Genomic DNA, 26,820 nt, shown 5'->3' on the forward strand with positions numbered 1-26,820 from the left:
ACCTCCAAGTTTCTTTGTTTCACTCATTCTATCAGAGCAGCGTTCACAGTCAAATTGGGTGATGACTACTACTATAGATGACTGATACAGCAATGGGGCATACGGTACAAATGTTATGCTTCCTGTACCATGCTACTGATTGGCTTCAATGGGAAGATCAATCAATATTACAAACTGCATGGATGTCTTGAGCAAAGTAGCATTTAGATGGACTTCAGTTGGCTCCAACTGAATGAAGTTAAGACAGAAATGTTTTGGTGGGAAAGTCAAGATTGAAAGACCATATAAGAATAGGCACATACCCCAACCAGTTGGGCAATTCATCTAAGTCACCCAAATCAACCAAATCTTTATGAACAGGAGGTTCAACACCTAGGGGCATAAAGGATGCAGAACTAACTATGAATCACTAGATAAGTGTTAGAAGGTGGTTCTGACACTAGGGGCCGCCTGGATTTTTCCGCTTTTTGAGCATCTAATTGTTGAGCTTTTACTGTGGGGGAGCCTCATAATCTGGGACTCATCCACAGTGAACTAATAATGAAGGAGACTGCATGGAGATTTTACTGGTGTCCGCCTGGCTTGACTAAGCCGCTGCGCATCAGCTGGAGTATAGGACACCGTGCTGGTTACATGCAGACACGGGTGTACATGCGTGTGCACACTTGTAGGCGCTGCGCAGGGGAGATTCTTAGCGTGCGCAGTCCAGGAGCAGCTACAGAGTGAATGGTGTGGCAGGACTTATGCAGAATTGGGTTGTGACATGGAATAGGCTTTATACCCCGGAAAGGAACATGCCAGGGAAAGTCAGTGTGTTTTACTGTGTTTTCACTTCATTATTTCCCTATGGGGATGTGGGGCACATGGCTAAAATGACTTCCACAAGGCCTACAGATTCCAGACACGCACTAAAGTCCATTGTAGAGTAGGTGAAAATAAGTATTCTGCAGAGTCCAAAGTCATATGTACTGCTTTTTGGTCATACAGAACTGTCATATTTCTCTGAGCCAGCCATGACCAGACCCAGGCTGACGGTTGACCTCAGCTGGATGGATTGATAACCTTTCTTCCACAAGCTAGGGCCTCCTCTCCACAAAGAAGAAGATGGGTGGGGCTACAGGCTCATCCATTAGCAGCTGTCACTGGGTGCCAGGCACCAGGCTGCACCAAGAAGGAAAAAGTTGGGTTTCAGAGGCCATGTGGCCAGAGACACTTGACGACTCCATTTTGAACAAACCCATAGGCTGGACAAGAAGGAGGAAGCAGGGGCAGGGAATTGATGTGTCGCTGTTTGATAGGACCCACAGAGACTTTCTACCAGCCCCCTACTCAACTTTTAAAAAGTACTTGCACAGGAAGAGAAGCTCTCTCTGGGGTGTGGTCTGCGTAGGCGAAAGGTGCTGGAGCCTGGTGCAATAGGTAGTTGGAAGGAGGACACCCCTGACTGCCCCCCAGGCCCTAACAGCACCAGAAGAAGAGCCCAGGACCGGTGCGCAGAAGCAGAGGCCTCTGCACAGGGAGAAGAGAGGCGCAGGAGGAGAGCCAGGCAAAAGGCTGGTGCAGGGAGCCAGTGCAGACCGCTCCTTGCAGAATGCACCCTCTTGGAGACCCGCAGGGTGAAGGAGAATGCTCCCAGTGGCTGGGGGGCACAGCCAGGAGCAAGAAGACACGAAAATGGGGCAGATCAGACCTCCAGGGGCTGAGATATGGCCCCCAGAAGGTGAGCGACCTTTGACTTGTGGCCCCCTGATGGCGAAGCGCGTGAGGCTCCGCCGCTGGTCTAGAAAAGGCCCCCGGGGTGGTTCAGGTCCCGGGGACTGCCCTCCAACGTGGAGAGCCTGCGGGGGTCCCGGGTGGGACCGGGGCACCGGACAAGGAAGGAGGAGCCATGGGCCCGGGAGGGACTGGGCCCGCGACCAAAGCGCGGAGCGGCCGGGTGTGGGCTCCCCATGTCGCATACCCTTACCCAGGGGTCCGGGTGGGACCGGGCCCCCCACCGAGGCCCCAGAAAGCGGCAGGAGCTTGAAGGGCCCCATGATGCCTTGCAAGGCATGAGGAATGGATTGTTTTGGGCGTTTTGGTGGCCCCCAGAGGAGAGGGGTCACCCTTGAGTGTGAAAAGGTGCAGGGGGGATCTGCTGGAGCAGCGCAGTCTCGCCCCAGCACAAACCTAAGTCCCACCCTAAGTTTTTTGAGGATTTAAAAAGAATAACCCCTCAACTCCCAGCGAAGATTGCATCGCCTCCTAGGCTGGAACTTTTGTTCTACAGCTGGGGGTTCATTGAGAAGTGCATCAAAGATTGAAGGGCTGAGTTGGAGATGTCTCGAGAAAGGCATCCCCTGGAGTTGAAATGGCGTAATTGCACTGAAATGCATTTATTAATGGTTATTTCTTTTAGAGGGACTGATGTTCAATGTGAAGTACTGGTGTAAGGTGATGTCACAGGCAAAGTGGATTTAAGTGGCTAGACACTCCTGCTAGGGTGTCTGAGGGTATTTACAACTTAATCCTGTGATCATCTGTGTGTGATGCCTTTAGGGGCTGCAATTGCAATGCATTTTTAATGATATCCAAATGTGCCGAGTACTGTCATTCTAAATTGTGCGTAAACATGTAGTCTTGCTGCTGCGCTTAGGTGAAGACCCCAGACTGTTAGCCCTTAAGATGTAGAGGGGTATACTTTAGGGTCAGTAGGAGATGGTTGGTCAGGGTCATGTGTCACAAAGGCAGGTGTATCACTGTTTAATGCTTGTTGAGGTAATGGGAGGGGGAACGCCACTGGGATGGTGCCAGTGCGCAGGGCCCTCGCTCCAGGATAGGTTCAACTAATTGCATTGGGGGCAAGATGATGTGCATGCATGGGAGTGGTGGTACTAAACCCCCCCCCCCCACCCCCCCCACTGCGGGAGGGGTGGAGATGGTATGCAATGTCACAAAGTAATTCCAACAGCTTATGCATATTTGTACATTTGTGTATAGTATTGAGTGGTGTGTGTGTGTTTAATAAATATACTCTTACTTTTATAAAGCAAAGTACAGACTGGACAATCAATTATTGAGTGTTATTTTTGCGCACCTGCAAATGGCGATTACTAGCCCACACCACCTCCCTTCAGTAAGCCTCAGACTGCTCTGCAACGCTACCCTCTGAGAGTCAGGCGCTGCCCTAGGGTGTTTGGTTCCCAGTGAAGGACAAATGTGTCATGTTATTTGTGCAGGCCTCTCAGATGCTGCCTCGTTTTCCAACAATAAGTATTTTGGTCATCAATCACAGTTGCAGCAAGTGATTTATTTCATATCTCTCCATAAAGACCTGAGCTGTGTAGTTAACTCCCTTTTGGGCTAAGCAGTCTTTCCCACTATCCACAACTACTATATTAGTTATGCACTACTTGTTCACCTTCAATAACATCGCACCTACAGCTACTTTCAGCGAGTCACCTTACCTTCAGCTGCTCTTCGGAAATGACTAACACCTGGTGGCTGCCCTGCATATCAGGGCTCTTGGACAGATCATGTGCCACTTCCAGGGGCTCTGGAAGAGGCACGCTGTGTCCATCTAAGACGAGAATCCCAACCACAGGCGCACGATGCATGAGCTGGATCTCCTTGGCTAGGGCAGAAAGAAGTATTGTTAGACTGCAGAGTTCAAACAACCTGTAAATGCTCTGAAGATTATGGGTCAAGAGTCTCAAGAGAATTTAAGTACGAGTTAGGGAACATGGTTAGAATAAAATGGCCCAGGGAATCTCAATACCACACATACACATTCAACTGACTTAAGTATCCCAAGGAGCTACAATGATGGCAGTACTTTGCTAGGTAAAATTCAACAGTATTATGGAACAAGGACTCAAATGGGTGGTCTATATATAAGCCATATAAAGCCTAACGAGAGGAGGGAACAATGTCCTGACAGGTTCAAAGTATTATCCATGCAAAATCCAATAGAGCTCTGTAAAAACACAAAGATACTGAATGTGATCCAGTCTTCACCTTGATTTGCAGTCACTATCTCGTCTGCCCTCCGCTCTGCCGGTGGGACCCGTAAGGAAAAGGCATACACTGTGCCACCGTTAGTGCCTGCCCACAACGAGGGACAGTGCCGAGAGCCTGGAGTGGGGAAACACAAAGTATATAACTTCTTCTCATATAATATTTTATTTATTTATTTATTTATTTTAAATCTTTTTATTATTTAAAACAAGAAAAAGGGAATAGAAATATCCGGTGCCATACATACATACATAATAATAGGGCGGACAGGTACAATGACAGGATAGACGTGAAGCGACAGAAGAATCGCTGAGACGCCTGCGCTAGTAGGTACGAAGCAGGATTGGTAGCATTACAATCCATTAAACAATTTAAGCGCAGGCCCTCAGAGCCTGCCCACCCATAAAATCAGAATAGTAGAAAAAGCATGGCAACCAGACACAGGAATTTAAACAAAATCAGGATATTTCGCCAATATTACTAATAAGGGAAGGACTAGAGAGAAGATTGAAGAAAAGAAAACCATTAGAACGAGAACAAAAATAAAACAAACCCATCCCACCACCCTGCACCCCTGCATATGGCTATCGCCTAACCCCAACTAGCAGTGTGCCTGTCGGCCAAACTAACTAAGTTCTAAAGATAGAAAGGAAAAACACGGGGGAGGGCATTTCCGTATGGGCTCCCGGTCTCCTTCCCTCCCCCTACCCGCCAGAAACAGGCACCCCCTATGACGAATATGGAATATGCTACTTACCAGTATGCATCTGTTCTTGGCATGAAGGGCTGCTGACATTCATATCTGTGCATAGATCGCCGCCTAGTGTTGGGTCCGGATCATTGCACATTGTTGTCCTGGAAGAGTCTTCGAAGTATCACGAGATAGGTGGCTCCTCCCCTGGACTACAGTGCGCATGGGCATCCTCTCCATCCCCAGATTGTTTTTCGCCATTGTGGCAGAGATGGAGTGTAATATTGAAAATGATGACCATGCCTGAAAATGCTTCTGAGAGCTGCAGCTGCGACAGGCACCGGGGAGGAGGGTGGGCGATATGAATGTCAGCAGCCCTTCATGCCAAGAACAGATGCATACTGGTAAGTAGCATATTCCGTTCGAGGCATGAGGGCTGCTGAATTCATATCTGTGCATAGAATAAATAGCAGTCCCCTCCTTACTGGCGGGTGCCCGTGCCAGCTGCAGCAGTCTGAAAGAGAGTTCTGAGAACAGCCTGACCTACAGCAGCTTGCTGTTTGGAGTGTACATCTACGCAGTAGTGTGTGGTAAATGTATGTATGGTGGTCCATGTGGCTGCTCTACATATGTCCTCTAGAGGAATATTACCCAGGAACGCCATGGAAGCCCCTAACTTGCGTGTGGAATGCGCTCTTGGGGGAACTGTTAATGTGCGCTTAGCTTTTTGATAACAGATCTGGATACATTTAACAATCCACCTGGCTATACCTGACTTTGAGATAGGGTTGCCTTTATGTTGTGGAGAGAATGCAATGAAGAGTTGTTTAGTCTTCCGAAAGTCTTTTGTCCTGTCAATGTAATACAGGAGAGCTCTTCTGACATCTAAGGTGTGCAGTACTCTGTCTGCCACCGAATCTGGATTAGGGAAGAAAACTGGCAGTTCTATATTTTGGTTAAGGTGGAACTGCGAAACCACCTTTGGCAGGAATTTAGGGTTGGTGCGAAGCACCACTCTATTTGCATGAATTTGCAGGTAAGGTTCCTGAATCGTGAGAGCTTGCAGTTCACTGACCCTTCGCAGCGATGTAATAGCTACTAGGAAGGCCACCTTCCAGGTGAGGAACTGTATTTCACAGGAATGGAGCGGCTCAAAGGGCGGCCCCATGAGTCGAGTGAGAACGACATTTAAGTTCCAGACAGGTGAAGGGGGGTGTCTAGGAGGGATCACCCTTTTAAGTCCTTCTAGGAAGGCTTTAATGGCTGGAACCCTGAAAACTGAAAGGTGCTGCCTGTTCTGTAGGTAAGCGGCTATGCCCGCCAGATGGATCCTGATGGAACTGTACGCCAGGTTGCAGTGGTACAGATGCAATAAGTAACAGATGATGTTTTGTGTAGACTCGTCCAACGGATCAATGTTGTTGTTGGAGCAGTAAATAACGAACCGCTTCCATTTGGCTGCATAGCAGGCCCTGGTAGTCGGTCGTCTTGCCTCCTTGATGATGTGCATGCATTCTGGAGGCAAATTAAGGTACCCAAACTCTATGACCTCAGGAGCCAAATCGCAAGGTTCAACTGATTGGGATCTGGGTGCTGAATGTCGCCATGGCTCTGCGTGAGGAGGTTGGGAGTGAGGCGCAGCCGCTGGTGAGGCACCACTGAAAGTTCCAGGAACGTGGTGTACCAAGCCTGCCGTGCGCATGTTGGAGCAAACAGGATGAGTGTCATTGAGTGTTGTCGCAGTTTGCGCGCCACCAGAGGTATGAGGGGGGCTGGCGGAAAAGCGTACGCAAATCTGCCTGACCAGTTCATCCATATCGCATTGCCCTGAGACTGCGGGTGTGAGAACCTGGCGGCGAAGTTTGGGCATTTTGCGTTCTCGCTTGTGGCGAAGAGGCCGATGTCCGGATGACCCCACTGTTGGAAGTACGGGCGGAGAACAGACGGGTGGATCTCCCACTCGTGCATTTGATGACTGTGCCTGCTGAGCAGGTCCGCCATCTGGTTGTCGACACCCGGGAGATGCTCCGCCAAGAGGAAGATGTTCCGCTGAATGGCCCACTTCCATATGCTCTGGGCTAGGCGAGACAGCTGCAGGGAGTGCGTGCCTCCCTGCTTCTGGATGTAATACATGGCGGTCATGTTGTCTGTCCGGACTAACACGACCTTGCTGCACAGGTGCAGCTTGAACGCCTTCAGTGCCATGAAGATTGCCATGAGTTCCAACACATTGATATGCATCCGTTGCTGTTGTGCAGTCCATAGTCCCTGCACTGTGTGGTGGAGGACATGCGCTCCCCAACCCTGGAGAGATGCGTCCGTCGTCAGTACTATTTGTGGGACAGGCTCTTGGAACGGTCGGCCCCTGCAAAGGTTTTGTGGGTTCCACCAATGCAGAGAGTTGTAAGCACGACCGGTCACCAACACTAGGTCCTGTAGACGACCATGAGCCTGACTCCACTGACGGGCTAAGCATTCTTGAAGGGGTCGCATGTGCAGCCTTGCGTGCGGGACAATGAATATGCAGGATGCCATCATGCCGATCAGTTGCATGAAAACTTGCGCCGGGAGGGACCGCTGAGGCTGGAACCTCCGGATGAGCGCTTGCATGCTGTTGACCCTGGCAGTGTTGGGCTGCGCCGTGGCTGACTGGGTGTTTATCGTCGCCCCTAGGTACTGCTGGACATGTGATGGCTGCAGGTGAGACTTTGCATAGTTGAGAGAGAAGCCCAGACTGTGAAGGAGATGAATAGTTCGTGACATGTCTTGGCCGCACTGCTCGGCAGATTTGGCCTGCACGAGCCAGTCGTCCAGGTAGGGGTACACGTGAACACCTTCTCTGCGAAGGTGTGCTGCCACAGTCGCTAAGCACTTGGTGAAAACTCTGGGAGCAGTAGTGACCCCGAACTGCAGAACTTTGAATTGGTAATGCTGACCGTTGATGGTGAACCGGAGATACTTTTTGTGACTTGGGTGAATGGGAATGTGGAAATACGCATCCTTGAGGTCCAGGGTGGCCAGGAAGTCGCCCTGACGGAGCAGTGGCAGGACTTGTTGTAAAGTTAGCATGTGAAAGTGCTCTGAAAGGATGTACTGGTTGAGGGGTCTGAGGTCTAGAATGGGCCTGAGGGACCCGTCCTTTTTTGGAATCAAGAAGTACAGGGAGTAAACCCCTGCAACCCTTTTGTCGGCAGGCACGAGTTCTATGGCTCCTTTTTGCAGCATGGAGAGTACTTCTTGCTGCAATAAGAGTGAGTGCTCTGCGGACATAGGACGGCTCCTTGGTGGTATGTTGGGGGGGGTGGAGGTTAGCTCTAGACAATAGCCGTAACGGATAAGTTGTCTCACCCACCTGTCTGTTGTGATGTTGTTCCAGAGTGGCAGAAATTGTTGGAGTCTCCCCCCGACGGGTGTTAGATGGTCGGGGGGCAGTGACATGAAGTCACTGTTTGTTGGGAGTGGAGGACCTGGCGTTGTTATTGCCGCGGCCTCTCCCTTTGGCATTGTTCCCACAGTAACCACCTCTGGTGTTCTTATTGTATGTAGATTGCGTGTTGCCCTTGGCGTACTGCGAATGCTGTTGAGCCTGTCCTCTTGTTGCTCCCCTGTTACCGGAGCGACAAAAGGAATTGCCCTGAAACTGCTGTGACTGGAGAGCCCCCATGGATTTCGCGGTCTCAGTGTCTTTCTTCATCTTCTCAAGTGTAGTGTCAACTTCGGGGCCAAACAGGAAGTCCGGATTAACCGGCTGATTGAGGAGAGTTGTTTGGACCTCGGCTTTAAACCCTGAGATGCGCAGCCATGCATGGCGGCGAAGCATCACGCTAGTATTGACTGCCCTCGCTGCAGTGTCTGCTACATCCAGTGCGCATTTGATGGACGCATTGGAGACTTGTTTACCCTCTTGAATAACCATCTCAGCTGCCTCTCTGTACATGTCAGGCATGTGCTGCATCAATTGTTCTAGGGTGTCGTAGTGCGCCCTGTCGTACCTAGCCAACAGGGCCTGTGTATTGGCTATTCTTCAAATGTTAGCGGCCTGCGCCGCCACCCGCTTCCCAGATGCCTCAAAGATCTTTGACTCTTTGTCCGGAGGGGGAGCGTCACCAGTGGATTGAGAATTAGCACGTTTGCGCGCATTAGCCACCACAAGGGAGTCCAATGGGAGCTGGCCTTTGATGTAGGTTGGGTCCACTGGAGCAGGCCTATATTTTTTGTCGATCCGGGGATTGATAACCCTGGCTTTAGTAGGCTCCTTGAAAATGGCAGGGGCATGCTTGAGGACTCCTTTAAGCATAGGCAAAGTCTTGGTGGTACGTTCAGAAATGGAGAAGGTATCAAACAAGAAGTCCTCTTCCACTGGCTCAGCATGCATCTCGACGTCATGGTTGAGGGCAGCACGCTCTAGCAAGGCATTGAACGCAGTAGTGTCCTCAGTTGGTGAAGGTTTCACGACGTAGGACTGAGAGTCTGAAGCGGAGTGTGGGTCATCAGGGTCATCGCCTTGATCTCCTGCTCCAGACCATTGATTGGAGACCTCTTGATCCGGGTCAGTATTATAGGAGAAACCCATTTGACTAAAGTCTGCATTTATGTCCTCCTCACTCTGTGTAGGAGAGTGAACATGTGAGTAGTCCTGTTCCACAAGGACCGGAGAGGTGGTAGAGACCCTCTTTTGTTTGAGGGGAATTTTGTAACCCTCCAAGGGACGGTCAGGCGCAAGCTTCCGTTTGAGGACGGTAAGCTTGCCTGACTCCGAGTCAATATACATTTTTGCCTGGTCGTCATAAGAAGGTTCCTGATAGACGAGCCGTGCCTGGGAGGACACGGTCTCAGTGGACACTTGCAGTTGCTTCGGACGGGCTGTGGGCGGAAGGCCAAACTTAAGCGGTGTCGAGGCCGCGTGCTTCGATCCCGAAGTGCCTGTTCCGGTTTTCTTCGACGCCTGAATAGGCCTCTCACTGGACCGCGTCGAATCGAGCTCCCGGCGCGGTGCGCCTCCATCCTTGGGCGTCGACGACAAAGTCGGGGCGTCCTTGGCAGTGGCTTCGACCCTTTTAGCCAGCCCAGCCTTGAGACCCGAGAGGGGCGGCTGCAAGTCCTTTTTCAGCGTAGGTTCCTTGCCCTTCCCGCCATCTTTTGCCGATGTCGCGGGCGCCGAGGCCGTCGAGGCGACGCTCTTGATGACTGTGCCCTGCTTCGAAGGCCCAGCTTTGGCGCCGACAGGAATCTTCGGCGCCGAAAGGGCGTCGACAGCCTTCGAGGAGGTCTTCGACGTCGAACCGACCACCATCTTGAGCAGTTTCGGTTTCGATTTTGGCTCAGTCTGTTTCGGTTTCGATTTTGCAGAATCGACCGATGGCTCCTTCGAAAGGGTCGTAGCCTGGCCATGACGCGGGGCTGTAGACCTCGAGGATGGATCTTGGCTAAGGCCTTTTGGCGATGCCTCGACCGGAGCCGGAGTGGGCTGATTGGCAATGGTAGGCCCCGTGGGCGGACTCGGTTCTCCACCGGAGTCGTCATCAACGGCCGCGAGGGCCTGATAGTCGTCCCCTACCTCGACGACGTTCGTGTCGTGGGCGAAGTCCTCATCTGGGTCGTCCACCTCGAAGTTGGAGTCGTGTTCCGACGCCGGTTCCGACATCTCCTCGGGAGCGTCGTCTTCAACCTCTTCATCGTCTTGGAAGAGTTCATCGTCCCCGGCATCGAAGATGTTTTCAGGTGCTGGGGTTGACCGCTGGGCCGACTGCCTCGCCGCGCGTCGAAGTTTGATAGTTTTCTTCGAGCGGAACCTGGAGCAGGCGAAACATTTGGACTCGTCGTGGTCGGGGGACAAACAGGTATTGCACACAGGGTGTACATCTAAGTTCGAATATTTCGAATTACAAACGGGGCACCGCTTAAACGGCGTCCTTTCCATCGTCGATGTAGTCGGGGCCTGTGTAGTCGAAGAATCTTCTTTCGACGCCGATCGAAGAACCGAAAGGGCCAGGCACCGAACGATACAATACCGACGCTAAGAAGGCCTTTTGGCCTTAGAAATCGAAAGAGTATAAGTTATTTAACTGGAGTTAAGATTAGACATCCGAACCCAATGGCGGAAAAAAACAATCTGGGGATGGAGAGGATGCCCATGCGCACTGTAGTCCAGGGGAGGAGCCACCTATCTCGTGATACTTCGAAGACTCTTCCAGGACAACAATGTGCAATCATCCGGACCCAACACTAGGCGGCGATCTATGCACAGATATGAATTCAGCAGCCCTCATGCCTCGAACACAATTTTATCAGAGATCACAGAAAAAGAAAATTAGGGGGAGCCATGATACACCGCCCAGCCTCCCGTTAGAACAACAGTTACGAATCCCACATTTATTAAGGCCATAGTACCAACCCCGGTCAATCGATCTCAGCCTTGGCCCTTCCGAACCATCATGTGAACCCCTCCCGGTAGGACCACTACTTCTACAGGAGAATCAAAGTGCAAAAAGAGTACGAAAAAATTCAGTCCAAAACAAATCAAAGTCAGTAATTTCTCAAGAACTCCATCAGCACAGAAACGCTCACTCATGGACGGATAGTCCAAATGTTGTTTTCTCCCTGATCGTACAGTCACCAAAGAGGGAAAGGATGAAACATAAGTCCAAGAACAATAACCAACATGAGTCGCCGGGAAGGGAACGCCAATCGATTCTCCCAAAGTCAACAATGATTGTAGGCGTAGTAATACGTTCGAAACACCGGGTTCAGGATTCTCCAGAGTACCGTCCGAGGGATTCAGCGCCTCTTGTTGCACGGGGTCCTTGTCCAGAATCAAAATGGTCGTCTTAAGAATCGTAGCCGGCAGCAGTACCCGGTGCGGAGCAGGGTCCGGTTCCACACACTCCTCAGATAGGCCTGTAATCATTTTGTGAATCAGGGCATCCATATGTGACTGAAATGCCCCGATGGCTGACAATACTGTCTTCAGCGACGACTCACACTCCGTCCGGCCCATTTCTCCTCGCTCAGTACCGATCATATGCACCTCCTCCAGAGAGCCCGGTTTCTCCGGGGGAACAGACAGGAGCAGAACGGACGGCATTGGAGGGTGACTGATCGGTTTCTGCGGCAGCAATCTGCACTCCGCTGCCGCGAGCGAAGACCCCGACCCACCGAACCCCGGCGGTGGCAAACCGGGTCAGCGGGACAGGGACCTCCACCCACAGCCACTGTTGTGCCACGTCACTCCTCCCTCGATAATAGTCAATCAGAATGACCGCCATCAAAATCGGGCAAAAAAGACCTCCACTGCGGTAGACCGGACCCTGCTTGATTCTCACCACCGATGTTGTTCAACTGCAACCCGGCTGGGTCAAAACTCGAGGTCCCGGCTCTCCTGCTGGAATAGGCCGCAAACTTCAACTCGACACAACTCCGTCAATCAAGCCGATTAAGTTTTCGGGATTGCACCATCGGAGCGCTGATCGCTTCATCTACACGAAGGTCGGGCGTAAAAACAGGATTATCGACAGGATCATCTGGCAGGATACGGAGGTCGGCGGAGCCGGGAGCCTAAGCAGCCATCTTGTTTGCTAGCGTAGATCCTCCTCTCCTGCTCATAATATTAACTTGCTTTTTTATACCGAGCTTCAGATCACACTTCTGCTGTTCCGGAGTGCTATGAATAATGTTTGTTAATATCGCCAAATTTAATGGAACTCACTAGCTGCCACCCACAGTGATTGTCATTTATCTTACTGAGCGATGTTGCTGTCATATAGAGAAAGGCACAACTACTTATTCCGCATGGCAACATCACAGCCAGCAAATTGTGTTGATGTTAGGAGGTTATATGGGAATGCATAGAGTCTGAAAAACAAGAAAGCTGAATGTCTAAAGAAAAAAATATATATACGGAGAGATATTAATGAAGCTGAGGGTAGTAGGAGAGTAATATAGGAAGTAAAGAGGCATTGTGTGTATGTGTGTAAATATCAATGTGTCAACTACAGCCTATGAGTCAAGACCTTTGGCCCCACGACCTCTTCTATACGGCACCTTGCATATTAAATATATATATGTTCTGATATGTTATAAATATGCTTTTTTATTATCAAACTTTTTTATGATTATGTGTTTTTTTTCAATCAAATGCAGAATGTTATGTTTGACCTGTAAGGGAGTATATCACAGCACTGTGCAATTATTCCCATCATGTCAGTATCAGGACGAAACTTTCTCATGCTCCTCATCCCCCAAAAATATTTGCCACTATTGCTTTACATATATTCTGTACTATAATGACTTATAATAAAAGCCTCTAGTAATACATCTTGTGTGTGTGTGCGCTGATTGGGGGAAAAGGTGAGGGAAACATATTTACAGCCGGTCAGTCTCTTGCAAGATGGTTTGCTGTGCCATTAGGTTTTTTTCTTCAGGCAAGCTGTGGGAGAGAGACATGTCCGGCTTCTATGCTCTGCACAGTAGAATACCTTTATTGCTAGGGGCCAAGAAAAATCTTGGCAATAAGATGGGAACACAGATGAATTGAGCTAGAAAGTCCAGTAGCTATGTACAAATCGGTCTAAAAATGGAAACACCTTGAAAAGGAGCATTTCACCTGAGAGCTGCAGCATGAAACAAGCAATAGGTGACTGCAAATGCTACTTACCAGTATGCATCTGTTCTTGGCATGTAGGGCTGCTGACATTCATATCTGTGCATAGTCCGCCACCTAGTGTTGGGTCCGGATGATTGCACATTGTTGTCCTGGAAGAGTCTTCGAAGTATCACGAGATAGGTGGCTCCTCCCCTGGACTACAGTGCGCATGGGCATCGCCTCCATCCCCAGATTGTTTTTAGCCATAGGCAGAGATGGAGTGAAGAAGTGAGTGATGACCATGCTATGAGCATATGTGTGTATATGAATACATACTGCAGCTGCTACAGGCGCCGGGGAGGAGGGTGGGCGATATGAATGTCAGCAGCCCTACATGCCAAGAACAGATGCATACTGGTAAGTAGCATTTGCAGTTCGAGGCATGTGGGCTGCTGAATTCATATCTGTGCATAGAATACATAGCAGTCCCTCCATTAGCGGCGGCCGCCCGTGCCAGCTGCAGCAGTCTGAAAAAGCGTTTTTAGAACAGCCTGACCAACAGCTGCCTGTTGTTTTGAATGCACGTCTACACAGTAGTGTTTAGTGAAAGTATGAGTGGTAGACCATGTGGCTGCTCTACAGATGTCTTCTAAGGGAATGTTACCTAAGAACGCCATAGAGGCCCCCAACTTCCTAGTGGAGTGGGCCCTCGGTGGGATAGTGAGAGTGCGCTTAGCTTTAGCGTAGCAGATCTGAATGCACTTTACTATCCATCTAGCAATTCCTGCTTTGGAGATTGCATTTCCCTTGTGTTGTGTGGCAAAAGCAACAAAAAGTTGTTTGGTTTTGCGGAAATCTTTTGTCCTGTCCACATAATACATCAAGGCCCTCTTCACATCAAGGGTGTGGAGCATCCGCTCCGCCAGCGTCTCTGGGTTTTGGAAGAACACCGGCAATTCAATAGTTTGGTTTATGTGAAACTGCGAGACCACTTTGGGTAAGAACTTAGGGTTAGTGCGGAGCACCACCCTGTTGGCATGTACCTGGAAGAAAGGTTCTTGGATGGTGAGCGCCTGCAGTTCGCTAACCCTCCGTAGCGATGTGATTGCTACCAAGAACGCAACCTTCCAGGTCAAAAACTGCAGCTCGCAAGAGTGTAGTGGCTCAAAGGGAGGACCCATCAGCCTTGTAAGAACCACATTGAGGTTCCATTCTGGAGCTGGTGGAGTCCTTGGTGGAATGACTCTTTTGAGTCCTTCCAGAAAAGCCTTGATAGCAGGGACCTTAAAGAGTGACAGGTGTTGCCTATTTTGGAGGTATGCTGCCATAGCCGACAGGTGAATGCGGATGGAAGAGTAAGCTAGATTACACCGATACAGGTGAAAGAGGTAACATATGATGTTTTGAATGGACGCGTCTAGCGGGTCAATGCTGTGCTCCACGCAGTAGACGACAAACCTCTTCCATTTAGCCGCATAACAAGCTCTAGTAGTGGGCTTTCTCGCCTCCCGAATGATGTCCATGCAATCGGGAGGAAGATTGAGGTAGCCAAACTCTAGGACTTCAGGAGCCAGATCGCCAGGTTGAGCTGTTGCGGATCTGGGTGCTGAATGTCGCCATGGCTCTGCGTCAGAAGGCTGGGGGTGAGATGAAGCCTTTGATGCGGTACCACGGAGAGTTCCAGAAACGTGGTGTACCATGGCTGGCGTGCCCACGTTGGAGCAACCAGGATGAGAGTCATCGAGTGTTGCCTGAGCTTGCGTGCCACCAGCGGTATCAGAGGTGCTGGGGGAAAAGCGTACGCAAATCTGCCTGACCAGTTCATCCACATCGCATTGCCCTGTGATTGGGGGTGTGGGAATCTGGCGGCGAAGCTTTGGCATTTTGCGTTCTCCTTTGTGGCGAACAGGTCGATCTCTGGATGACCCCACCTTTGGAAGTACGGTTGGAGTACTGATGGATGTAACTCCCACTCGTGCATCTGATGGCTGTGTCTGCTGAGCAGATCCGCCATTTGGTTGTCCTTGCCTGGGAGATGTTCTGCCATGAGGAAGATGTTCCTCTGAATGGCCCACTTCCACATGCTCTGAGCCAGATGAGACAGCTGTGGAGAGTGTGTTCCTCCCTGCTTCTGGATGTAGTACATGGCCATCATGTTGTCCGTCCGGATCAACACGACCTTGTTGCACAGATGTACTTTGAACGCCTTTAAGGCCATGAAGATTGCCATCAGTTCCAACACATTGATGTGCATCTTCCTTTGCTGAAGTGTCCATAGTCCCTGCACCGTGTAATGGAGTACATGCGCTCCCCATCCCTGGAGAGAGGCGTCCGTTGTCAGGATGATCTGTGGGACAGGCTCTTGGAATGGTCGGCCCTTGCAAAGGTTTTGTGGATTCCACCAATGCAGAGAGTTGTACGCCCGACCGCTCACCAACACTAGGTCTGTCAGTTGCCCATGAGCCTGAGTCCACTGACGTGCCAGGCACTCCTGAAACGGACGCATATGTAGTCTCGCGTGCGGGACAATGGAGATGCAGGAGGCCATCATGCCTATCAACTGCATGAACACCCTCGCTGGAAGCGAGTTTTGGGGTCTGAATCGTTGGATCAGCGCCTGGATACTGGCGATTCTCACTGAACTCGGCTGCGCAGTGGCTGCCAGAGTGTCGATTGTCGCGCCCAGATACTGTCGCACGTTGGCGGGCTGGAGATGGGACTTTGGGTAGTTCAGAGAGAATCCCAGATCGTGCAGGAGGTGAATGGTGCGTGACACGTGGTCTACGCACTGCTGTTCCGTCTTTGCCTGAATAAGCCAGTCGTCTAGGTATGGAAAGACATGGACGTGCTGGCGACGGAGATGCGCCGCCACAGTCGCTAGGCATTTGGTAAAAACTCTCGGTGCCGTGGTGACCCCGAACGGCAGGACTCTGAACTGGTAATGCTGGTCTAAGATCGTGAATCTGAGATACTTTCTGTGGGAAGGATGCAGGGGAATATGGAAATAGGCATCCTTCAGATCCAGCGTTGCTAGGAAGTCCCCCCGTTGAAGCAGGGGAAGCACCTGCTGCAATGTGAGCATATGGAAGTGCTCCGAGTTGATGTACCAGTTCAGGGGCCTGAGGTCCAGGATCGGCCTGAGTGATCCGTCCTTTTTGGGGATCAGAAAATACAGGGAGTAAACCCCTGTTCCCCGTTCTTGCAATGGAACGAGCTCTATCGCCCCTTTTTGCAGCATGACCAGTACTTCTTGCTGCAACAAGGTCAAGTGCTCGTCGGACATAGCACGGCTTCTTGGCGGTATGTCCGGTGGAATGGACGTAAGTTCTAGACAGTACCCGTACTGGATAAGAGACCTCACCCACCTGTCCGTGGTGATGGACCTCCACGCCGGCAGGAACTGCTGGAGTCTCCCCCCGACAGGTGTCGTGTGATCGGGGGGAAGTGACAAGACGTCACTGCTTGTTGGAGGTGGTGGACCTGGAGGCATTGTTTCCACGTCCCCTGCCTTTGATATTATTGCCTCTGTAGCCACCCCTGCCCTTGTTGTTGTTATACGAGGACTGGGTGTTACCCTTGTAGTATTGCGTGGACTGGGATGCCTGGCCTCTCGAGGTGCCTCTTGAATTGGAGCGGCGAAAGGAACCACCCCGAAACTGCTGACTTTGTAAAGCCCCCATAGACTTGGCAGTTTCGGTATCTTTTTTCATTTTTTCTTGGGAGGCATCCACCTCAGGGCCGAACAGATGGTCAGGATTCACTGTTTGACCCAGTATAGTGGTTTGTATGTCGGGTTTGAACCCAGAAATTCGAAGCCAGGCATGGCGTCTAAGTAACACGCTTGTATTGATTGCCCTGGAGGCTGTGTCTGCCACATCTAGGGCACATTTGATGGATGCATTTGTAATGAGTTTACCCTCCTGAATGAGCATCTCCCCCGCCTCCTTGTATTGGTCAGGCAAGTGTTGCAGGATGGCCTCTAATGTGTCATAATGGGCCCTATCATATCGTGCAAGCAGGGCTTGAGTGTTAGAGATCCTCCAGATGTTCGCTGCCTGTGCAGCAATGCGTTTGCCTGATGCCTCAAAGATCTTGGACTCTTTGTCTGGGGGAGGAGCATCACCAGTAGTCTGCGAATTCGCCCTCTTTCGAGCGTTGGACACCACCAGGGAGTCCAATGGCAAGTGTCCCTTAATATACGTGGGATCCGTGGGCGCCGCTTTATATTTCCTGTCGATGCGAGGATTGACCACCCGCGCCCGGGTGGGCTCTTTGAATACCTCCTGTGCATGCTTCAGCACCCCTTTAAGCATCGGTAGTGTCTTGACTTGTTTTTCGGCTACCGAGAAGGTGTCGACTACGAAGTCCGCATCCACGGGGTCTGAGTGCAGTTCGACGTCATGGTTCGCTGCAGCTCTCTCTATTAATGCATTAAACGCCGCCGAGTCCTCTGTCGGGGACGTTTTCGCGGCGAAAAGTTGAGTGTCCTGGCCCGACTGCGGGTCGTCTGTGTCGCCTCCTGCAGTCCAGGGCACATGCTCCTCTTCCGGATCCGAGTACGCAGGATAGTTGTACTCGTCCTCTTCCTCGTCCACATCAGGCACGGGGGAATGGGCCGGCGAGTGTTCCAGGGCTTGTGGAGACAGAGGTTCCATCAGAGCCGAAGAGTCCGCAGAGTACCTTTTGTTCTTAAGTGGAATCCTAAAAGGTTCCAACGCCGGCTCCGACGTAATCTTTCGTTTGAGGAGCGACAATTTTCCGGTGTTGGCGTCGATGGTCACCGCACGACGTTCCTCCACCGCGAGCGGCTGTAGCCGAAGCTTCGACACCACCAAGGCAGCCTTCGGCGTCAATACTTCCTGAGAGTGTCCGCTCTGCTTAGGCGCGAAGGCCTTCGGCGCCGACTTGGGAGGAAGGGTAAAACGAATGGGCGTTTGTTCCCTGGCAGGCTTCGGCGTGGGCCTAGGCACTACAGTGTCCTGGCTGGGAACAACAGTGGACTGTTGGATCCGCTTTAAGGATTCTCCCACCTTCTTTGTAAGGGATGCCGAGGGCTGAACCGTCGCGAGCGACTCTTCGTCTCCGAGAGCCCGGTCGCCGGTAGGCCTCTTCTTCGGCGCCGACGCCCCATGGCCTGGCGCACCGTCGGCGTGACGCTTCTTCGAAGTCGTTTTCGGGTCCGCGACCCCTTTCGATGCCGACGCAGCCGCGTCGGGTGCCTTCACCTTCGGCGTCGACCCAGAGGGCTTCGGGTCAACCATTTTGGCGCGGCTCTTGTGGTCGGCCATTTTGGCGTGGCTCTTCAAGTCGGCCATTTTGGGTTTCGTGGAAGTTGACGCCTCCAGAACCTTCTTCACCAACGCCACTTTTGGTTTCGGTTTCGCATCCGAGGGTGCGAGACCAGTCGGCTTCACTTTCGGTTTCTTGTTAGAAATGTCCGTGACCGGGCCCGGAGGCGGGGACGTAGGACTCATAGTTAGATCTTGGGTAAGGCCCGAAGGCGATCCCTCGACCTGGGCCGTATGACTGGGGGTAACCCCGGAGTCTGGTTGGGGATGCTCTTCCTCAGAGCTATCTCCCATCGTGGCACAAATCAGTTCGTCGTCCCCTACCTCACCGAAGACTTCGTCGTAGGCCTCCTCATCCGCGTCGCAGGACTCTTCCTCGGACGCGGGGCCAGAGTCCGACCCTTGTACGTCGTCCTCTTCCTCGACCGATTCCTGAAAGATATCATCAGGAGGGGGCGCCGAAGCCGACAACTGTGCTTGGAGTCGATTAGCCCGGCGAATCTTCAAAGTTTTCTTACTCCTAAACTTTGAACACGCCATGCAGGTGTCTTCACGGTGATCCGGTGACAAGCATGTGTTGCACACAGGGTGCACGTCGAGGTGCGAATATTTTGAGTGACACAGCGGACACTTCTTGAATGGAGTCCGCTCCATAGCAAAGGTTGTAGTGTAGGCCCGTCCGCGTCGAATCACGTGGAAGGGCAGTAGGAGATCGGAGCTGAGAGTCAGTAAGAAAACCCGAACGCAACTATACCGACGCCCAGCCTAAAGACCTTTTGGTCTCAAGTAGAAATCAAACAACTATCGGTTCCGATGGAGGGAACCGAAAACACATCCGAACCCTATGGCGGAAAAAAACAATCTGGGGATGGAGGCGATGCCCATGCGCACTGTAGTCCAGGGGAGGAGCCACCTATCTCGTGATACTTCGAAGACTCTTCCAGGACAACAATGTGCAATCATCCGGACCCAACACTAGGTGGCGGACTATGCACAGATATGAATTCAGCAGCCCACATGCCTCGAACTATATAAAACCACTGTAGATAAAATATGGAGTTTCCAAGGTCTAGGAAAGAAGAAGAGTAACATGGGAGGGAAGGTGCCTGACTAAGGCTTAAAAATCTTAAATGGAAGAAAAGTGGCAGGCCGGGCTGTGGGCTAATAAAAGTCATAAACATGATTGCATGGGCATGTGTCTAATAGATTTGCCTGCAGGGAACCATGAGAGACAGAGCAGCTTAGCTGCTCTCAGGTATGAGAGAGAAAGACCACTGCTGTGGGCAGGTCAGAGAGATAAATTCCTTTACAGAAGTAAGGAAGAGAAAGGCTTGGTTACCTGAAAGGAACTGGATAAAGCCGGCTAGCTGCAGGCTGTTATTGTCATAATGAGGCACTGGGCAAGTATTGAAGGAAAGAGCCCTTACCACTTTAGTGTTACACAGTTTAAATTTGTGGGTGTTTATGTGGCAGATAATTATACCTCCGTCTACCCGAGGCTACAGTGTCAAAAATATTTTAAGAAGCTTAACGGCCCAATAAAGTATAAACCTTAAACTAAGCAACACTTAGCATATCCCCAATGAGGAGTCCTGAAAAACGTGGCTGTATTGTAAAGGGGCCTGGCAACAGTAAACTGTTCCTGTAAGTATCCAGTAGCTTCCCAATCCCAGCACACTTTTTACTGTGAGTTGATTCACAATGTTGCTTCTTACTGACAGATTTAATGCAAAGACATACCAGAGATAAACACTCCTTTCATGGGCTGGATAGCAGGATTGAAGGAAGGCCATTTATGACTTTATTCAATATGGATAGAATGCAGGCATTGGAACTCAAGTAACTAACTAATTCTCTGTTTCGTAGGATCTTCATTGAGAAGCAGAATAGAAATGGACTGCATCTAAAATTTGAAACTCTTACCAAAATGGCTTTTCAAAGCATCTTGTCCTATTGCCGTATTTGCCCTGGCATTCAAGTCAAAACATTGTTTAGTAAGTATATGCATATAATTGCAAATGGCTGATTTACATATCTTATTTAGCAATAGGCTTCTCAACCATGCCATTATAGATGTTTGTCCCATTGTCGAAAGTGCCTAAAGATTTCCTGATCCTGTCTTTAAGTCTCAGCATTATTCATCAAAATTAGCTCTATATGCGGATGATATTATCCTCTACACTAGCGATCCAATGACCACTATGCCAAGGGTGGAGGCCCTCTTGGAGGAGTTCGGTTCAGTCTCAGGCTATCTGGCTAATTCCTCCAAGACGGAGGTAATGTGTTGGAACATAACTAACTGGAAGGGACAGACCAGTAAAGAATTTAAATACCTTGGTATAACTGTAGTGAATGACTTGGACAGGATTGCCCCTTTGAATTTGAAGAGAGTAAGCAAAGAATTGGAGCGTTTGTTTGCCAGGTGGAAAAATCTTCCCCTGACCATATTTGGTAAGGTGAACCTAATCAAAATGACTGCTCTCCCCAAATTAACATACATCTTTAATGCTGTCCCTATCAGGTTCCCTCAACCTGACATTTCAAGATTACAGAGCAAGATTGGGAGTTTTGTTTGGGGAGATAAGGGAGTGAGACTGTCTTGGAAGAAGTTGAGGCGGAGGTTGTTGAAAGGCGGGTTAGCCCTTCGGATATTAGTTGGTACCTGGTTGCCTTTCAATTTAAATCTATTAGGATGCTTTTAATGGAACCTATAACTTCATCTTGGGGGCTTCTCCTTAGAGAGCTGATTAGTAACGTGGAAGGGGGTAGCACCGAAGGGTTTCTTTACAAATTTGGAGCACAGAAATTCTTTAAGAAGGTGCGTCTGAAGGTCCTGAAGAATGCATTTGAGATCTGGTGCAAAATTAGGACTAAGTGTAAGATAGGGTACTACTCTGACCAGGCCCCCATCTGGGATTCCCCGGGGACCCCCCTCTGTCTTATGGATGGCCTGGCTGTCCCCATCAGGGAGGCAGGAATTCGAACCTGGTCTGACCTGGGGGATAACAATGGGGTGTATCCTTGGGAAGTACTAAAAGCTAAGATAGGCCCTAGATTTCCAAGTTTAAGTATTTGCAATTAAAATCTTGGTGTGAGGCGGAGAGCGGGGGCATAATGGGAGAATGGGAAACTGAGTGCCTTTTTATGTCCGATCATCGCCTAAAAAAAGAGGTATCAATCTGGTACAAAGTTTTGCCCGAAGCTGATGACAAAGATATTCCATCTCAGGCCTCGGTGTGGAGACAATCGCCTTTTGAACCAGTAATTGAGGAGTTATTAGAGCCTTCACTAAATCTCCTATTTAAATACACCAAATCAGCTAGTCTAAAGAAAAAACACCTTTTTGTAGCAAACCGCATCTACTACACCCCAGCAAAAATTGCAAAATTTGCATCAACCCCTGAACCAAAATGCCATAGGTGCTTGACCCCTAGGGCAAAGGACATCCACGTCTTTTTTGAATGTGCAAAGTTGGCAGCATTTTGGGAAGGGGTAGGTGGCTATCTGCGCAGGATTTTTGCAACTAACATCGCAGTTAATGAGACCTTGGTTTTCTTTGCCGATGACCGGAAAACAACAAAGGCTTTAGCAGCAAAGGACCAAGGAATACTACTGTGCTTGATTCTATTAGCGCGCAGGGAAATCTGCTTGAAATGGAAAGACCCAAATCCCCCAAGGTTGGAAGATTGGCTAAATTCTGCATTCGCGATGGCTCGCCTTGATACGGCTAATGCCGATAAGGCTCAAAACAGTATATGGCAACCACTCCTCATAATAGGTAGAGATCTGAGACGGTATAGACACTGAAAATCTTAAGGCCATCAGTCCTATGATTACACCTTAAAAACTCTAATACGAAAAAGTTGGTCAGGGGACCAAAGCATCAGCAACTGGCCGGAGGGAGCTCAGGTCCAGAATTACGTGCATAACATTTTGCACAATGCTGGAAGGTGAGATGAGGACACAAAAAAAAAAAAAGAAAGTGCTTAAAGATTTTCTGACAATTGTTTATTATCTAGTTTGTGGCAGCGTCATGCATCTGGCACCCCATGTGTGCTCAAGTTTTGCATTGTGCGGTTATATAGTCAGATTAAATTAGAACAGTTTTAGCCTTTAGAGTTGTAATTTATAGCACCGAACTTCAAGTAATTGCTATGATGGTGGATCACTTTTTCCATCCAAAGATCTCAAATTTTCGGAATTCCAAGAAGTGTTCAGCAGCCTACCATAAAAGAATATGTAAAGAATGATTGGTTATTAGGATCCCCGTGAAACAAAGCCCCTTTCAACAGATTTTCCTCTGAACTACGAAGGAAGAACAATTGTTACTACCTGTAAACAGGTGGTTCTCGGGTATTAGTGTCTTTCATAGATTCACATGCTTGAATATTCCCCGTCGACTGAGTGGGAGTCCCAACGGTAAATAAAATAGCAATAACATACTCATAATATGTGTATGTAAAAACATAACACATGAAATACACATTAGAAAAAAGGTAGTAAATGCCTAGACATAATTCCACATAGGAATACATGAAGAGAGAAAAAGACACTTTTAGTCTATTCCTGTCATTATGTTGGTCCAAACTGTAGCCAATCAGGCGCCAGCAGCCCTCCAGAACTTTCTCCTCAGAGCTCAGTACCTCAGATTTTCATAGCACAAGAGTGACCACAGAGTCTATGAGGAGAAGAGAGCCTCTGAGGGGAGGTCGGCGGGTCGCATGTGAATCTATGAAAGACACCAATACTGGAGAAGCACCTGTTTACAGGTAAGTAACAATTTTTCTTCTCCAGTATTAGGGTGTCTTTCATAGATTCACATGCTTGAATATAGAATAGAAAGCAGTAATAATGAACAGACTTATAAGACCAAAGCATATATAATATATACATATATATAGTCATGCAAGTCATAAAGTAACATGGCAAACCATAATGGAGGAGGGAAGACAGAGGCTCACCTTATTGAAGAAAATTGCGAACACAGCCTGTCCCACTGCAGTATCTGCTTCATTGATGGCACCCAGGCTGTAGTGTTTTGTAAACGTGTGCCTGCTGGACCACGTGGCTGCTCTGCAGATCTGATGCAGCGGCACACTGGCGAACAGGGCAGTGGAAGACGACATCACCCTGGTGGAATGGGCCCTCACTGAAGACTGTAGAGGCTTGCCTGTCATTTGATGGCAGAAAGCGATGGCCGAGGAAACCCAACGAGCAATAGTAGGTTTGGTAACTGGGCACCCTTTGTGGAAGCGTCCATAAGCTATGAACAGTTGGTCAGCTTTACGAAAAGGAGCAGTTCTGCGGATGTAAAATTTTAAGCACCTTTTAATGTCCAAGGAGTGCAAGTGCTGCTCCGCAGAAGACTGCGGGTTAGCAAAGAAAGTCTTAAGGAAAACAGGTTCGTTGATGTGGAAATTCGAAGGCACCTTAGGCAGGAAGGTGGGATTAGTGTGAAGCACAACACAGTCCGGCTGGAATTGAAAAAAAGGAGGATTTATAGTGAAGGCATGAATATCACTTACGCGACATGAAGATGTCAACGCAAGGAGAAGAGCAACCTTCCAAGTAAGAAACTTCAAGTCTGCCTTATATATAGGTTCCAATGGTATATTCATTAGTTGTGCTAAGACGATGTTAAGGTGCCAAGAAGGAGGAGGGCACCGAACTGGTGGGAATTTGCAGAACAATTGTTTGAAAAATTGACGTATTATCCTAGAAGAACAAAGTGAAGTGGAACCATCCTGGCGGAAGCGGGAAATTGCTGCCAGAAAAACTTTCAAAGTTGAATGAGACAGTCCGGATTGAGCCAGTTGCAGAAAGAATGGGAGGAGTTGCGCAGGCGTGGAACGAATGGGATGGACACCAGCTGCTGCGCACCATTGGCAGAACCTTCTCCATTTAAGCTTGTAGGTTTTAACAGTTGAAGGAGCTCTGGCCTGAGCGAGAATGTCTCTGCACTCTGGCGGAATGGTTAAATGGGCAAATTCAAGGTGCTCAGGTTCCAGGCTGACGAACTCAGAGAGGAGGGGTCCGGATGGCAAATCTGACCCTTGTCCATCGTGAGGAGGTCCATCCGAGGATGAAGGATGGGCTCGCACTGGTATAGAAGGAGCAGCTCAGAGGACCATGCCTGTCGGGGCCATCTTGGAGCGATCAGAAGAATGTGGCAAGGCTGCCTCCTCATCTTCCACAATACTCGAGGCATCAGAGGGATCGGAGGAAAAGCGTAAGCAAACAGATTGCACCAATTGATCAAAAGGGCATTGCCTTGTGACCCTCGGTGTTGATGCCAGCTTGCATAAGATGGGCATTTCCGGTTCTCCGGTGTGGCAAAGAGATCCATCGACGGACGACCCCATCGCTGAAAAATCAACTTGAGTGTTGGTTGATGTAACACCATTCGTGGGTCGATGACGTGGACCTGCTGAGGGAATCCGCCAGGATGTTGGAGACACCTGGAAGATGCACAGCAGTGAGAGTGATGTGGTGACTCAGAGCCCAGCCCCAGATCGATTGCGCCAGTTGAGACAAGATTGGAGATTTTGTTCCGCCCTGCTTGTTTATATAATGCATGCTGGTTATGTTGTCCGTTTGAATAAGAACTGACTCTCCTTGAAGCACTGGATGAAATGACTTGAGCGCTAGAAAAATGGCCATCAACTCCAGCCTGTTGATGTGCCAGGCCCTCTGAGGCAGAGTCCACTTGCCCTTTATGGACAGACCTTGAAGGTGTGCCCCCCATCCTTCCAACGATGCATCCGTCATCAGAGTAAGTTCCGGAGTGATGGAGAGGAACGAAATCCCTGCCGACAGATTGGATGGCTGCGTCCACCATTTGAGAGCCGTACTCACGCGAGCGGTGACGCAGACTATGTCGTTGAAGGAACCGGTGATCTGACGCCATTGCCCATCCAGTTCTTCTTGAATGGGGCGTGTCCGTAGTCTGTAATTTGGGATCAGCGCAATGCACGATGATGCCATCCCTAGAAATGACTTTAATAGTCGGACTGAAACAGACTGTTTTGTCCGTAGAAGAGACACCAGTTGAAGTATCTTTTGTTGACGCTCCTGAGACACAAAAGCTTTTGCAAGAGTTGTATCCAACGTGGCCCCAAGAAAATTCTGGCAGGGATCTGGATGTAACTGGGACTTTTCGGTGTTGATGGAAAGTCCGAGAGAGCGAAAGACCTGACAAAGGCATGTGTCCTGAAGCAGCTGCGTGCAAGACTGATTTTAGGAGACAGTCGTCCAGGTATGGAAAGATTTGGACACCCTGGAGACGCAGATAAGCAACCACAGGAGCTAGCACCTTTGTAAAGACGCGATGGGCGGAGCGTAGGCCGGAAGGCAGCACCTTGAACTGGAAATCCTTCCCACGTGGAAACGCAAGTACTTCCCATGTCGCGGAAGAATAGGGAAACGGAAATAGGCGTCTTGGAGATCGATAGTTGGCATGAAATCTCCCATTAAGAGCAAGCGTAAGATCTCTGACAACGTTAGCATGCAGAAGGACTGGCACTTGAGATACTTGTTGAGTGCTCACAAGTCCAATATTGGCCGCCAATCTCCCATTGAGAACAAAACAGGGAGATTCGACCTCCAACTCTTTGGGGCAAAGGCAAGTCATTGTGTCTTGGGAGCAGATCCTCTGTAGGAAGATTTCTCCCTATAGATTTTAAAAGACTGCTGACGGGAAGACTGCTGTTGGTTATTCGAATAGCGTTGGTTGCCTTGGTTGTAGGAAAAATATTGGTTGCTTCCTCCTCGAAAATTTGAAGAGGTGCCTCGTCCACGTGCACCACGAAAAGGCTGCTTCCGAAATTGTAAATTTCCTGAAGAGCGGGCAGTGTCAGTATCTTTTTTAATAGATTGTAATGACTCCTCGACATGTGCCCCAAAAAATGACTACCATCATATGGCATATCAAGTATTTTTGCCTGCACCTCCTGCCGAAAGGATGTGGAGCGTAACCAACCTTGTCTGCGTAGAACAGCCGCTCCAGCGAGCTGTCGGAAACCTGTACAGGCAATATCGACGGCACAGTCAATAATCTCCTCCGAAGTTCTCTCACCTTCTTGGAGAAGTTGCAAAGCTTCAGCCTTTGAAGCGTCTGGAACTAAAGCCACGAAAGCTTTCATGTCTGCCCACATTTGGCAGTCGTACCGCCCCAAAATAGCCAAAGCATTGGCTGCTCTCACTGTGGTGGAGGCCATTGTTGAAAGTTTTCAGCCTATCGCATCCAGACGACGACCATGGCGATC

The 26,820-nt window shown here is 49.7% G+C and overlaps 1 protein-coding gene across 4 annotated transcripts in view; it reads right to left on the minus strand.

The window, feature by feature from the left end:
- The window catches only part of LLGL2 (LLGL scribble cell polarity complex component 2), a 1,008,116-nt gene that overhangs the window by 263,042 nt on the left and 718,254 nt on the right, over positions 1-26,820 (minus strand). For all 4 annotated transcript variants that reach the window (XM_086930752.1, XM_086930755.1, XM_086930754.1 and 1 more), the window contains exons 18-19: positions 3,997-4,113; positions 3,447-3,613 (exon numbers count right to left, since the gene is read on the minus strand). In XM_086930752.1, the coding sequence (XP_086786878.1) occupies positions 3,447-3,613; positions 3,997-4,113 (284 nt within the window). The remainder of the gene's footprint in view (positions 1-3,446; positions 3,614-3,996; positions 4,114-26,820) is intronic.

This window comes from Lissotriton vulgaris, chromosome 7 (assembly GCF_964263255.1).
Source record: "Lissotriton vulgaris chromosome 7, aLisVul1.2, whole genome shotgun sequence".
Classification (NCBI taxonomy): domain Eukaryota; kingdom Metazoa; phylum Chordata; class Amphibia; order Caudata; family Salamandridae; genus Lissotriton; species Lissotriton vulgaris.